Consider the following 15623-nt stretch of genomic DNA (forward strand, 5'->3'; position numbering starts at 1 on the left):
AATAAATTTGAATTTTATCAATAGGTTTGCTAATTTCAGTAATTCAACTTAAGTGTAAAACTCAGATTCATTGCACAAACAGATTTTTTTTTTGCTTTTTTAGGAGATTGTTAAAGCTAATGGGAAGTTAGATTTTTGTAATGGGAATATTACACAAGGTTGACTTCAAAAATATTTGTATTTTTAATACAAAAATATCATTGCCAGGCAAAGACCTAAACAGGGAGGACTGCTGACTCGACAGTTATCCAGCTGTCTGTCACTGACGCCCTCCAGAGGGTCACAAAACATCGCTGCTCAATAAGCTGGCTGTTTGGAGAGAAGGATCTAATTATATCAATGGAAAGCTTAGTGGAAGAAAAGTGATATAAAAAAGTCGCACAAGCAACTGGGATACCAGCAGCCTCAGGAAGATGACGCAAAGCAAATGGCGTCTTGAAAAGAAAAGGGAAAAAAAATATAACTCAAGATGCTCCTGTACAGGGTTAGCACATGGTGGATCTGACTGCAGGTTATCCAGTGGTAGGAGAGAAAGCATGCAACAGTATGAACTTCCACAGGATGGTGACAAACGCCTTGTTTTCCAGCAACAAAGTTCTGCCTTTCTACAAGTTCACACTCCTATTACCAGACATACCAGATTCAGAGTGAGTCGGGCATTAGGAGGATACAGGTCCATCTGGCCAAATGGAATAGATTCCCCATTACCAGACTTTATCCATGTTCTGAGCAGATAATGTCTCTGTTAATTAGATAAATATTCGACAGCATGTAAAATTGACTCAATAGAAAATGCAACATACTTTCAGTATAAAAACATTTATTGTTAAAGACTTTAAGAAGGTTCAACTTGTTCACTCTCTAAGAATCTTAAGAAAAAAATTATAAAAAATGTAAAAAGTATCTGAGGTTCAGTCATAGACGAATGTCAGAATATTGAGTTCGATATACTTCCATTCGAAAATCTCAGTAAGGTTCCCGGTTATTTAGAAAGAAAAAAAAAAGCAGCTTCATGTAAAGTACCTTAATGCCTATTGAGCTTCATTTGCTCCAAAAAAAAAAGTCACTCTGAAAACAAATTACTGCAAATTAAGTCTTGTAAACATACACACACACACACACACACACTCGTGGCACTGTATTCATTAAAAAAAATTTTAAAAGGAACATCATCTTTTTTTGTTTTTAAAAAAAGAACAGTTACCAAAATATACATCATGGTGGAATATACTTCAATTTGTAATTTCTGAGTAAACTCCTTAAAGCCACTGTGTCAAAGACAAAATGTCATTTACAACATGATCCGTAAAGAAAAACGACAAAGAAAAAGCATTCTTAGGGGAAGTTTGCATGGCTTCCCCTTGTCCAGTCCAGCATCATTTCTACTTCGTCGTTGCGGTCTGAAAAAGAAAACTTGAGGAATGTTTAGTCTTCTATTTTAAGCCAGCCCTTCTTGTAATCTATGAGCAGTTCCAGGTAGTACTTCCATTCCGGCTCGCTGTCGTACCTCACCTCGAACACCGTCTTCAGAGGGTTGGTGTGAGCCTCGTGGATACGCAGCACCTCTCCTCTGTACCACACCTCTGATTTGTCGTCTTCCTCATACAAGTGCCTGATCCTCTTCCCCACCAAGTCCGGGTAGTAGAACCTCATAGCTCTCCGGGCCGTCTGGACGGCAGAGCGCAGAACCCACCGCCGCCTGTGCTGGGCGCTGTGGCAGGCCGACAAGTAGGGACAGTATTTGATCTTAAGCAGAGACCTTTGTTTAGTTTTAGAGGGACTGCTGAGGGACCTTCCAGGATGACGGAAGCTTCCTTTTCCCTTCCACCTGCGCAGTGAGTTAGGCATCCTGTGTTGGCTGCTCTCTCCACTTATACTCTCTCCAACTTCAGTCTGCGATGACGAAGGCTCGGCAATCGCCCCGGACTGCGACACGGCTTCGTAGCAAGCCCTTTTTCTGTTCATCCCCGCGCTGAGCATCTTCCTCAGTTTGAGAATCATGCCAGCGCAGTTCTTGGATTGGACAGAATGTCCCGGAGGCCGATTGTCGGTCAACAGACTGGAGGAGCTCTCGGTTTCAGCATCGCTATGAGACGGAGACAGCTCGTCCAGCGTTAGTGGACACGTCCAGGAATTGTCAGCTGATTGTGTAGCAGCTGTAAGATCTTCCTCTGCAGCCACGTGATCAGAGTCTTCATTCTCTGTCTGACGAGATCCAGGAGTTTTCGTTATGAGTGATTTCAGATCCTCTTCGACCGCTGCCTGCCCTGCACCGCCTGCCCCTTCCTCATCGGAAACCAGAAACGTACGCCTCGATTCGCTCTTTACTCTGCATTTGGTTTTGCTCTGGCTAGGAGGTGACTCGTTCTCCTCTTCCTTCACCCATGTCTGCTGGTGCGACTCCGATGGAGAGGCCGGGGAGGCAAGAGCGTCACAAGGAGCTGCAGCGGTGGTGTTTGACACTTCGTGGCCCCCATCTTGCTCTTTATAATAAGGATCCATATTTAGTCCTGCAACACAAAGATCATTCCATTTAGAAGCTGGTTTGAGCAACTGTTGGCACCTACAGGAATACACAGTGCAGATGTATCTCAGTAGGTCACAATATCATCAAATGTTTCATTTATTTCAGTGCAACACAACAACTTATCTATTAGTGACATTTAGTTTTTGTTCATTTTGATGATTATGGCTCGCAGCTAATGAAAACCCACAATATAATGTCTCTGGAAATTTGAATATTACACAAGATCATGAAAAAAAAAAAAAAGAGAAAAATGATTCTTTTAGAACAGAAACGTTGCAGTGTGGCCAGCACAACTATTGAGAACACTGCTGACTTAACAGACATCCAGCTGACAGTCATCAACACTCTCAGCAAAAGTTTGGTGCTATAGAAAATCATCACATACATTACAGTAAGGCTTTTATTTATGTTTTCATTGTCAACCATAAGTCAAGTTGACAGTCTTCTCTATTGTGCAGGCCTCAACGTTTTGACCTTAAAGATGATTTTATTGTTCCTTACATAATATATTTTTCTAAGAAAAGAAAAGGTGTTTTTTATTAGCTATAAGCCATAATAAACAAAAGTGGAGGTTTGAAATACATCACTGTGTGTGCAAAGAATGTACACTTTTTAAATATAATTACTGTAATAAATCAACATTTTGATGATATTATAGCATGTTTGGAAAAAAAATCAGGTTGCTTACTAAAAAGAGAAAGAGAGTTAAAGCAGGTTATAGCATTTATTTAGAGACAAACCACCGGACAGCGATTTGGAAAAGGGAACTTTTAGAAGGGATTCAAAGGTAAACAAATATAATGAGCACATTTTTTTTTCCAGGTTTCCCAAGTGAGATTTCCTTAAAAGGCAGACAGTTTAATGTTACAAAGGAACCTCGTCAGCACACAGAAACAATAGGAAACTGATGTCAGCTGATAAACGGGAGTTGGAGAAACGTCTACCTGTGATCCTCCACCACGAAACATTCAGACAAGACGGACAAGGGAGCGGAAAAAAAGGCCGTCAGAGTGAATGTGAAGGCTGGGAACAAACTCGGCTGCTATAGGGGATGCAATCAGTCAGGGAGTAAAACAACAGTGAGGGCAAGAGCAGGACAGGAGCAAAGATCATTTACTGAACTTAAGTGCCTCCAAGCCATGTGAACTGAAAAGTGTCAGCAGTGGACAGAAGTTCAGGACAGGTTCAGGAAAAACAAAAACGTCTTGTAACCTTGAATTCCCTACTTGATGAGTACTACATGTGTTGCTGAAATTGAACTATTAAGGTAAGTGGGGCAGTATAATCTTTAGAATGGAAGGTGTGAATTTCACTTAAGGCCATCTCACCCTCACAAAACCTGCTGCCTCATGGTTGTTATGCGGAAGACAAACACAAAGTAGTGCATAGTTGCGAAGCGTAATGAGAAATGACACTCGGCTTTCAAATTTGTTTTCTGAATAATCAGAAAAATGTGGCGTCAATTTGGATTTAATTCCCTCTGATTTCACTGAATAACATTCAGGCCTCAGAGGTTTCTTAAGGAAACCAGCAGACGTTGAACATGTCACAGGATACTGTTCAATCCGTCATCTGAAAATGGAAACAATATGGCACAACTCCAAACCTACCAAAACACAACTGTCCACCTAAATCGGACAAGGGGAGTATTAATGAGGGAAGCAGTCAAGAGAGTCATTGTCACGCCACACCTGGAAGAGTCCAGGTGTGGAGGGGGAATATCTGTAAACTCATCTACCATAAGTTAGAACAGTATGTTTGGTCTTTATGGATGACAGGCAAGAATGAAAAATCATTCTTAAAGCCATATGAAGTTCCATCTGCATTTAGTCTCAAGCTGCAGGGGGCACAGCAAACGAGAAAGATGAGATCATAAATTGAACTTTTTGACTATATGCAAAATGCTGTGTGGTGGAAAACTAACAGCACATGATCCCGAACAAACCATCTCTGCTGTGAAACAAAGGCTGTGGCTGCTTCCTGCCGCACTTATGCTTTTCTTGCTGGTCAGAGTTGATGGTGAGGTGCACTGAGCTAAATATGGGACTATTCTTTAAAGAGACTTGCGAAAGGCTGCAGTGCAGAAGTCCACATTGCAGCAGGACTACGACCTAGTACACCCAGCGCTACAGCAGAGGAACATTCTAGTTAGTCCATACCTAGACAAAATCTTAGGCTTCTGTCTGCCAATCACTGTTGGGAGAAACTTTCAGTGGAATCTGATTGAATTTGGGCTTTTTTTGCAAAAAAAGAATGAGCAAAATGTTTATCAACCAGATGTGCAAACTTGGTGAGATATATGACTTCTCAGATTTTAATTTGTAAAAATATAAAAGAAAACAAACAATAACATGAATGTTCTTCCTTTAACAACATAATTATGCACCACTTTGTGTTTATCACATAAAAATGCAGTAAAGAGCATTAAAGTTTGTGGATGAAATGTGAAGATCAAGTGATTTGAAAAGGAGAGTAAAGCTAATCTCTGCGACTACTCTGGTTACGTCATGCGCCAACCTCCCTCACTTTTTTTTTTTTTTTTGAGGTCAGCTAACAAATTCCCAAATGATTTCATTTTTCTATAATCAGCCAAGCTCGCCACCCTTCCCCCTCCAGGCCTCTGCAAGTAAAATCATGCAACTTCTTGTGATTTGCTGCTGAAAGTTAGCAGAAGGACCTTCTGCTGTATAATCACGGAAAAGCAAAGAGTGGTTAATTTAAGGTCGAAATTAAAAACAGAAAGGTACATATATACCTGGACTCTCTTTTGGACATCAGGTGAGGGTGATTCTGTAAAAAAATAAATGAATTTTATATTGCATAATTGTTTTTAATTGTGCTTCATTCTTCACAAAAAAAGGGGCAACCAGTGAAATTTTGATTAGATGAATTAAAAATAATGAATAATGAATTAAAAAAAATAGGACAGTCGGTAGGGATGGCCACAAAACAGAACTGCAGCTCGCAAGTCATTTAAAGGAGATTTCCAGAAATCTGCAAGCTAAAACCAAGTTTACTTTCTTTATTTGTAAAGACAAACTTCTTCAAGTACATGCAAAAAGAATATTGCCAAAGTCCTTTAAAACCTTTAAAAGAATTCTGTACAAAATGTACGTGAAGCATAATTCTTAGATTTCACTGGATTAAGTTACTAAATTTTCCATTTTGTGTTATAATCTTCACAGACTGGTTTTCAGAAGTCCGTTTGAGCTGAATTCAGTGTTTTGTTAATGAGTTATTTAACGGTATATTAAAAGGTACAAAGATCATTCTTGTTTTCTGCTCTTTATCCTACATTCAGCTTTTTTACAAGATTATCAAAAGCACGTTATTTTATTTATCATGGAAAAACGACATCTCAGTTTGTTTTAAGAGTTTCACATTGACAGCAGTGGTTAGCTACAACTAAAAAAGTGATGACGATCATCTCTGTAGCCATGCAATAATTTTATTCCCATAAAAAAAAATTAGGTACAAGAACAGTACTTCATAAATGCCATGAAGAGATTATGTTGTTAGAGGCACTGAAAAAAAGAAATGATTAAACACAAATTCAAATGAAATTTGTGGAAAGTAAAAAATTGGCTGCTGCAAATATGTCCAAAAAAACCTTTAATGTAAAAACCGTATCCCATTTTATAATTTGCTTTTAAAAACATTACATTATTTGCAGCATCCTGTTTTTGGAGTTCGTGGTTCATTATAGTCAAAGTGCTCCGCAAAAGTGTTAATTCCCCTTTAAGAAGTACTTCCACATTTTAGCAGTCCCCTGTACAACGTGAGGACAAACTGCAGCGTGGTCTTTTCCTGGCTTTTTTGCTATTCCTCAGCAACCTCTCACAGTCTTCTTCAGAGGCCAGGTTTGTAAACTTCATGAATAATATTTTGTCCTGTCAGTAGAATTACTAAGTTGACACAAGGAACTCTGCATCTCCTCCAGAGTTACCACGAGCCACTTAGCTCCTTCTCTGTTGTTAATGCCACACCAGATCTGCCTGTTTAGATGGATGGTAATGTCCTTTTAGGCTTGTGTTTGAGATGCACTCATGTTCAGATTATTTATAGAACAACTATGTCAGATGTTTAACGTTGGTATTGTTTTATCTCCAACCCTGGCCTATCTGCTGTGCTCCTTTGTCTTCATGATGCTGTTTGTTCTTAATGTTCCCTATCAAAACTTTTGAGTCCTCCACTGAACAAATGGATTTATATTAATATTATTTTACATAAAGGAGGTCAGATTAAATTACTAACAGGTCAATTTACTTCTAGATTTCTGAAGGCAATTTATTGCACTGAATTTTATTTAAGAGTTAAAAAGCACATGTGCCTCCCGGTTTTCAGATTTCTATTAAGAACTATGCATAACTTTCATTCTATACTACAGCTATGCACTACTTTGTGTTTTTCTATCCCATCAAAACCCAATAAATATAAAGGTTTTTAATGTAACATGCATACATGAGTAAATATATTTTTTGTTATGTTGCAATAACTGGGATTCCAAAGTGATGGCTGAGCATTGGTTTGCCGAACCCACCCACTTAATATGTACTGTAACTCTTCTGCCACTGACTCAAAATTAAACATAAAACATTCAGCTGTCTAAGTCATGATCATTGTAATACGTTGTATCCAGTATGTGCTGATGAGTAATTAGGAAGCACATCCTTATCAGTTGTTACAAGGTTTAGTAGGGAAGAACTGGAGAAATCATCCCAAACAAAGCAGCAAGTCTCTGACTCAACAACAGCAATATATTTGCAGTGGGTCCTTAATAAACGACCCATTTAAACAGGCCTGCAGGGAGAATGTACTCACCCAGGTGCTTGCAGACGTCCGTGTAGTACAGCAGGTTGACCATCTCTGTGTAAATGTCCGGCAGGTGTTTGAGGGACATCAGCCTCCTGAGCTTGGAGGAACAAGCTCGCTTATGAAGCTGGATGAGGATCTTTTCTTCAGACAGCGTCGTGGGCCGCAGCTCCACCTTGTGCTCCTGCAGCACCTTGTCGACGAAGCAGCTCTGGACTGTTGGAAACAGCAGCTCCTTCACAACCAGCATGGGGAGAAACACCGTGCCCGTCCGCATCACATGCGGAAAAGGACAGCGCTTCTGAGCCGTGTACTCCCTCAGCCTCTTCAGGACCTCCTGGAGGGCTGCTTTGATCTCCTTGTTGATCCATACCTCTCTCACCTTTGCGCCCAAGAGGCAGGGCACTCTCTGGACCTTGCTCAAATGAGGAGAAGGTTCGGATATTTCCAGCTGAGACAGCCAGTTTTTGAGGTCTTCCTCTGAAGAGGCCGACACAGATTTGGATATCAAGCTGCAGAGAAACTGATGCAATTCTAAGAAGTGCTTGCGTACTGGGGATTGGGGCTCTTTTTTAGCTGTGAGTACAGTTACGGGCTGTGCGGGTGGAATTTGCTTCGCAGGTAGAGCAATCTTGCAGTGCTTGCCATCGGGAATGATAATATTGTAGGTGGAAAGTTTAAGACAATGAGGAGGAATGCTTTTAAAACTGACTTTCCCTGGAGGCAGCAAAGCACTGGCTTGTGGTTGTAATGCAACTGCCTGTTTCTTTGCCGTCTCATCCTGATTATCCAGGTCTTTTGGGACAATCAACTCAGCAGGCTTCAACTCATCTGAAGTTGTATTTTCACTTGCAAATAAAGACTTATTTTGTAGTTCATTGGATTCACATTTCTCTTTTGACGCCACAGGCACACTGACAGATGATCCACTCTCCTCAGACTCGTTCATCATCTCCACTTTGCTGTGATGCTTTTGACTCTCTGTAGAGGTGTCGGCATCTGGTGAATCTGCCTTTTCCACTTTAATCATTTTAGTTTCCACAGAAGACTCATCAGCCGAGGCTTCTGATGAGCATTTAGCCTCCAGGCAGACAACAGACTCCTGATCATTTTGAACCAATCTCTTCTCTTTGGTACTTTGTTTGAGTTTGTTGTCCTGCTTCCCAGAAGTCTGGCTGATTTTCTGAGTTACTCTTCCTGGAAACAAAACTCCAGATTCCTGCAGGTGCGGCTGGCAAGGGGCCAAGCTGAACACATTGTCAATAACTGGCATAGGAGGAGAGTCAGTTTTATTACTTGCCTTAGCTTTCTCCATTTCCACCTTTTGTCGTTTGTTGTTGGTGCATTCCACCTCATACACATCCTCATCTTTTATTCTGACTGGGTGAGATGAGTGAGAAACACTCCTCTTTAGGCACTTTTTATAGTCGCCGGTTCCTGCGTCGGACACTGGCCCATTGTGCTTGCTTCCTGTTTTAACAGTGGGGGAGTAGATAATTTTTCTGACATTATTGGGCACAGCTGCATGGGTTCTTTCCGAGCTGTGACAGGGGGACGGGGGCAGCCACGGTGCTGGGGAAACTGGAAGGCTTTTTGACTGTCTTACTTGAGCTTCACCACGGGAACGGTCTACGATCCTCTCAGTGTTACTGGCAGGTTGTGGATGGACTGCTGGGTCTATGTGCAGACTGGTGAACGGCTGGAAAAACCTGCTAACTTGTATTCTGGATGGCGAGACAGCAGATGGGATTAAACATCTGGCAGGACTGCTTTTGTTCACCCGTATGAAGGACGACGCACCGTGAAGGTGGTCAATGTGCACAGTGGTGTTGGGTTTCTCTTTGGCTGTAGGGACATCCATGTGTTGGCTGGATGAGGAAGCATTCATGTGACCTGGGTGAAATGCAGACAATGGATTTTGCCTTTTTAAAGGGGCTCTGATTTGGCCTGCATTCAAGTGAAATCTTGGAACTGTATAAGATGGATAGTCATAACCAGGTATAAAGGAATGATTTGGCAACAATTCAGTGCAGGACAGAGGAATATCAGTGGGATGCTGCGGAGGAACTACATAATGCTCTCGGGGGCTTGGGATTGAGTGTTTATGAAGGAGAGGGCCATCTTCTCCCTGCTTACTACCACTCTCCTTCCTCTGTGTCCTGTTTTCTGCCTCTCCGTTTGTCTGGGAGTAGTAAAACCCTGGGTGCTGTGCTAGCTGGCCATATTTGGACATGGGAGAACATTCCTGATAAACCTCTGAGGTCATATGTTCATATGTGGGGCGGGGGGCGTACAGACCAGGGTAGCCTGCGGGGGAGGTCTGCAGCTGCCGACTGCTAGGCTCTCGGAAAGAACTAAACAGTGTGCGAGTTGGGGTGCAGGAGTAGCTGCTGTAGCTTGGCTCAATGACAGAGGGCAGTGTCCTTACCCTGCTCGGACTGTAGGCCTCCACAGTTGCCCTCTTCAGCTGTTCTGCACTGCATTCGAACTGCAAGTCTTTCTGCTGCAGCAGTGCATCTTTTCTCTGAATAGGAAGCTTTTCAAGGTAGTGGCCATTGGTTTGCAACCACTCATGTTCGTAGACAGTGTTTGGTATCCTCGGAGAGATGTGCTCCATGCCGTATCGGTGTCCTATCACACAGCCCAGCTCAGTACAGCAGGGACTAAGTCCATAAACTGGTTTGGGGATAGCCAGGTAAACAGAGCTTTGTGATGGGGAGGGGGCATTCTCGCCTCCTGGCTTTGGTTTTCTAATAACTCCAGAGGAAGCAGTCGTTGAATTGTTTATCTCAGGACTTTTAGTGTAAACTGTAAAACCCTTCTTAACCGGGGTGTGATGACCTGCCTCTTTAGAAATGCCGTCTTTCCTGTATGCCATGTGGTTCTGTATCATTCCAGAGAGGTTACTCACAGGACTTCTGTCATCCATTGGAGACGTCTTCGAGTGACTCCAAGGAGGGGTGAATCCATCCCTGTCCTTTAATCTGGGTTCATAAGTAAAATAGGCTCCATTGTACTGCAGAGTCTGTTTACCCAGGAAACCAGACATGGCTTGCGGTTTTGAGAGTCCGCTGGATGCTGCTGTTCCGTCAAATAAGGGCATCGTTCTCCGAAACACCGGGTCTGAGAGGGTCTGCATCGATTCGCGGCTCATCGTCTGGCGATGTTGTTGCGATTAACTGATACGACTCCAAACCTGAGAAAATATATGAAAATGATGTGGGATTTCAATATTTGCAATAAAACAGGCACTTCAAAAATATTACAATATTAAACACTAACATTCTCAATAGGAACAATAATTAAAAACAAGCTTGGAATAGATTTATAAAAAACACACACAAATGGATTTCAAGGTTTTATCTCAGTTCATTTTGATGTTCATGCAACAAATCTCAGCCACTTCGATTTCAGGAGCTGGATCATTACCAGAACCAGATGCTCAAAGGAACGATACAGGAAGTCATTTCTGCCTGTTGCCATCAGGCTCTATCGATCATTATTACTGCTGATAATCAGATTTCCCTTTTGGGATTAATAAAAGCTATCCATCTAGAGCCCAAAATTTAATGATGATACATAAAAATCTTAGAAGCCCAGTAAAAAAAACTACTTAAATATAGAAATGTTAAGTTATGGTCATGTTATGGCCAGCACAACCATGGGAAAAAACAGATAAACTGACAGTTATCCAGCAGGCAGGCAATGTCTACTGCTACGTCAATAAGCTTTACTCAAGCATTTATTGGGAAAGTTGAGTGGTAGAAAAAAAAGTGCACAAGTAATAAGGATAACAGTAGTTTTGAGAGGTTTGTGGAGCGAAGCTCTGTCAAAAGTTTTGGATGGATTCAGAAGGTTTAGACTGTAGGAGGAGTTGGAGCTTGAAGAGCAAACTCAAACACATGTATTCAGGACCAGAGCTAAAATCATTACATTGTTTGTCTTAAGCCACGCCTGAACCAGAGATGGCATCAAAATACTTTTACCTTGGCCAGGGTGATAAAGGACCGGTCAGTTGCTCAGTAGTCAAAAGTGTTTTGTCAGATTAAATAAAATTTTACGTTTCTTTTGGAAATCAGGTTCCCACAGCCTGGAGGTAGTGTGGAGAGACAAAGAATCCATGCTGCTTGAAATCAAGTGGGAAGTTTCCAATTTCATTGATGAGAATCATTGATGACTTTTGGAGCCATGCTATTTGAGTGTCTGCCCAAATTGCTTTATTAAGCCACCAGCAAATTTTAACACTGCTGCATGGTCCCCTCTACCATCAAGCTTTATCAAGATACAGAAACGATTTTTCAGTGCAGAAGTACCAGAACACTGTTTGATGAGAATGGCATCCCTGCGTTTGGCAGGCCAAACTATGCAGAAGATTGGAAAGCTGGTGTCAAAGCCGCCTGTGCTTCCTTAACACCTCTCAGCCGTATCGCCGCCATGCTTTGCTGCATTGAACAGTAATTAATGCAATGCACATCTCAAGGTTTAAATGCATATACTGCAGTACATGGGCATATCTGTATCAGAAGGACAGCACTTCCGTTTTATTGGTCTTATGCAATTCATTATTTTTTGCAAAACTATAGTTTTAGTTTTAATTAGCTGCAAGCTATAATAATCAAAACTTGATAAAAAAATGTACACTTGAAATACATACAAGTGTGATAAATCTCACTTTTCCAATAGAATTACTGAAATAAATAAACCTTTCAAACTTGAAATGTATCGACGTGCATCTGTATTTGCAGCTGATTCAGAACAGCCATCTTGAACATTCTCCCACTTTGGAAGTGTAGACAACTAGAAGAAATACAGCCAATTTGTTCACATAACAGAGTCGTCATTAGATAAAAACTGCTTGAGGGCATTTCGCAACCTTGACGAATATCTTGTGGTTTATCACGCAGGTCACACTAACTCTTATCAGCTGATTCACAGAAACGGTGGAAACACTGTGCAACAAGTGGCAGTAAAGTTACAATCTGAGGAATGCTTGAGGATGATTTATTTACCACTTTTGCAAGGACTGCAGTGACTGAGAAACGGAGAGAATGGGAGCAATTTCCTAAACAGCTTGTTGATTTGGTTGGATGATATTTCACTTCAAGCGTGGGAACTACGACACAATGGAATGCCTGAAATTACTTATGAAGCACGCTTCATCTATTATCAGCTTGTTTTGGTTGTTTCAGATGCCCGAATCACTTGTCGCTGTCAGGTGGGAACGTTTCGCCAAAGCAGAATGTGTTCCCAAATCTGGCATGCATGCCTCGTCTTGTGTTTACAATGTAGGACAGCAAAACAGCAGAGAGGACTTTGTGTTTCTATTCTGCATTTTGTTACCACAAAACTTGCAAGAGACGCAACAGTTCCTTTTTTTCTGCACTTTTTTAATGTCGGGGTGGAACTGACTCAGATCCTTTTTTACTGATCTTCTGCTTACTGCACTTTTTAAAGAAACAAATTGAAATTATTATCCTTAGTCTGAACAATAGCTGAAAGTGCATATCATTTAGTTTGATGTCTTGCATGTCAAGTGTTTGAGAGAGTATTTGCAGCAGGAAATTGCCAGCAGATAATAAAGTGATTAACATTTTATTACTCTAGTTAGACGGATTTATAAACTACCCAACTTTAGTAGCATGTTGTTTATATTCTACAATATAAATCATTTTCAGCCCACATAAATCATTACCCCAAAAATCTATGGTAGCCATGAGGTCTGACAACATTTAAAAAACAAACAAACAAAAGCACAAGTAAAAGATAAATGAAACTGCATTTTAAAAAAAACCATCACTGCACTTTCAGCGTTGTCACTGGGTTTGCACCCCACGGTCCACTTCTGTGTAGAAAGTTAGAAATACAGAAGTAGCTCTTCTCCCCTTTCTTGTTTCCTCTTCAGCCCTGTCAGAGGAGCTGTGAGTCACAAAGTGCTGCAAGTACCATGAGGGAGGGAACATTGTGATCTCTCAAATCACTTTAAAGCGAATAGACTTCAGGTCAAATCAGGGTTAGTTCACATCATTTCTCGTAAATACGTTAAATGAGGCTTACTGGGTGTTTGACAAATTGTCAGTCTATTTGCAGGCCACATCTTTTACTAATTTTCTTCTCATAAAAATAATTCATATCTTTTGTCTGCTTAATCATGACTAATGGGGATAGCAATGACGCTGCATGGGTTCTCAGTTTTGATTAATTCACTGAAGAGGGAAGAAAACACAATTGTTTTTCTGTATTTGACCCACTGATTATTAATTTGAGCCAATTAGACATTTACAAGTGCAGTCTCTTGGCATGTCATTGGTGCCCATCAGTGTTACTGGTTTATTTGAAAAGCTTGCATATCAACCAATATTTGGGGTCACACATAAATAAAATTAGCCACTAAGAAGTTAATTTTTTTTTAATTCTGATGCAAAATATTGAATCAGAAAGTGTAACATTTATAAGATGCTTTTTCTATAACAGTAAAAGTTGACTATATTTTAATATAAATGATGAGAATTACACATTACTTACTTTACTATGCATTCAATACAATGGTTTAATTCAATCAAACATCCAAATATATTCATTCACCTTTTAACCCTGGAGCAGGCCTGCAATCAGTCTGGAGTTTGTACTCTTCAAGCGGAAATGGTTGTTTTAGTCAGTCCTCGGTTTAAGGTCATCTCAATCAGATTCATATTTGAACTTTAACTAGGCCATTCCAAAACCTACATGGATTTATTTATTATTTTGAGCCAGTCAGAGGTGGATCGTTTGTGTTTCAGAAAATTCTCTTTCATTCTTGAGTGGCTTTGAACTTATCACATTTTGATGACCTAATATGTTTCTTCAGGATTTCCTGAAAGACGGTAAAACTCATGGTTCATCCAGGTCCTGAAGCAGCAACGAAGTCCAACACCATCACACTCCAAACACCATGTAGAGCTGTCAGTTTGAAGTCAATGTCATGAAAAGCTGTGTTGACTTTATGTAATGGAATGGACATTTTTCAGATTTTTTTTTTCCCCAAAAGATCTTGTGGATGATCAAAATGTTTTTTGGGGAAATGCAATGAGTGTTTGTTCTTTTTGGTCACCAGTGGCTTTCTGCTTGCAACTCTGCCATGGATGCCATTTCTGTGCATTTCTTTTTTTATTGTCGAGTTGTGAAAACTGGCCTTATAGCCGAGGTAAGTGAGATCTGCAGTGTTACAGATGATGTTTGTTTTGTTTTTGTTTTTCTGACTTCTAGAATGAGGTTGTCAATGCACTCTTGGAGTCATTTTGGTAGGTCAGACACTCCTGGGAATGTTCATCAGTGTTCCATGTTTTCTCCTTTGTGGATTAAGGCTCCCACCTCAAAGCCTTACAAATGACTTTGTAACCTTTAATGACCTTGTCGCTCATCTGTTCTTCCATTTCTTTAGGTCAGGGCCCGATGTGTTACCTTTTGAGATCTTTCACTTTCTTTCATGTTGTCAGAGAGATTCAATTCAACAGATTTGTTTTTAATTCCATAGGTCTGGCAGCAATCAGGCCTGAATGGCTCTTGGGAAATTGAACTCGCCTTTCCAGAAATGTGATTAAGCTCAGTAAATTCATGATTTTAAAAAGTGAGGCGAAATGTTTTATTTTTTAATTTTTTTTAACTGGAATGAGACCCAGATTACTCCGGAGAGACTATACATCCCTCCTAGCCTGGGTGGGAATGCCTCAGAGTGAGCTTGTGAGGGTCAGCAGGGGAGAGAGATGTCTGGGCTTCCCTCCTGAAGCTATTAGATAAGAGGAAGCCAGTAGATGGATGCATATATTATTGGAAAACTGCATGTTGCATGTATTTTAATTTAACTGATTTCTTTTATCCATCTCTTAAAAGTAACATTCAAAGTGTGGTAAAAAAAAAAAAAAAGAGAGAGACTTTTATTTTTGACACAACGGTAATAAATATGGAGGCCAAGCAGTTTTTAAAAACGGTCGTAGACCTTCTTTAGTCACAACCCAGCACACACCACTGATGTGTTATGACCAGCTGCCAAACTGAAGCTACCAAAAATATCTGAGAATATGCGCTGAAGTATCTCTATCAGATCCCGTGATCACATATGCATCCGGAAAAAAAAACTGTAGCCTATACAACCAAAATGAAGATGTACAGGATTAGACACAACATGGTTTCATCCAACCTCTTGCCTTACACTGGCCTGCAACGCTAACAGATGTTATCACTTCATCCTGTTGACACCTTTCACAGTGAGAAAAAGAGAGAAAGAAAATATATATATATATATAGGCTT

General features: G+C 40.6%; 1 protein-coding gene across 1 annotated transcript in view; it reads right to left on the reverse strand.

Moving 5' to 3' along the window:
- Positions 1 to 803: 803 nt before the first annotated feature.
- lg6h15orf39 (linkage group 6 C15orf39 homolog) overlaps positions 804 to 15623 on the reverse strand; it is a 16385-nt gene continuing 1565 nt past the window's right edge. Inside the window, exons 2-3 of the mRNA XM_008412227.2 lie at positions 7349 to 10535; positions 804 to 2510 (exon numbers count right to left, since the gene is read on the reverse strand). Coding sequence (XP_008410449.1) covers positions 1426 to 2510; positions 7349 to 10493 — 4230 coding nt within the window. The 5' untranslated portion in view covers positions 10494 to 10535 and the 3' untranslated portion in view covers positions 804 to 1425. The remainder of the gene's footprint in view (positions 2511 to 7348; positions 10536 to 15623) is intronic.

The sequence above is a fragment of the Poecilia reticulata genome, linkage group LG6 (assembly GCF_000633615.1).
Source record: "Poecilia reticulata strain Guanapo linkage group LG6, Guppy_female_1.0+MT, whole genome shotgun sequence".
Lineage (NCBI taxonomy): Eukaryota > Metazoa > Chordata > Actinopteri > Cyprinodontiformes > Poeciliidae > Poecilia > Poecilia reticulata.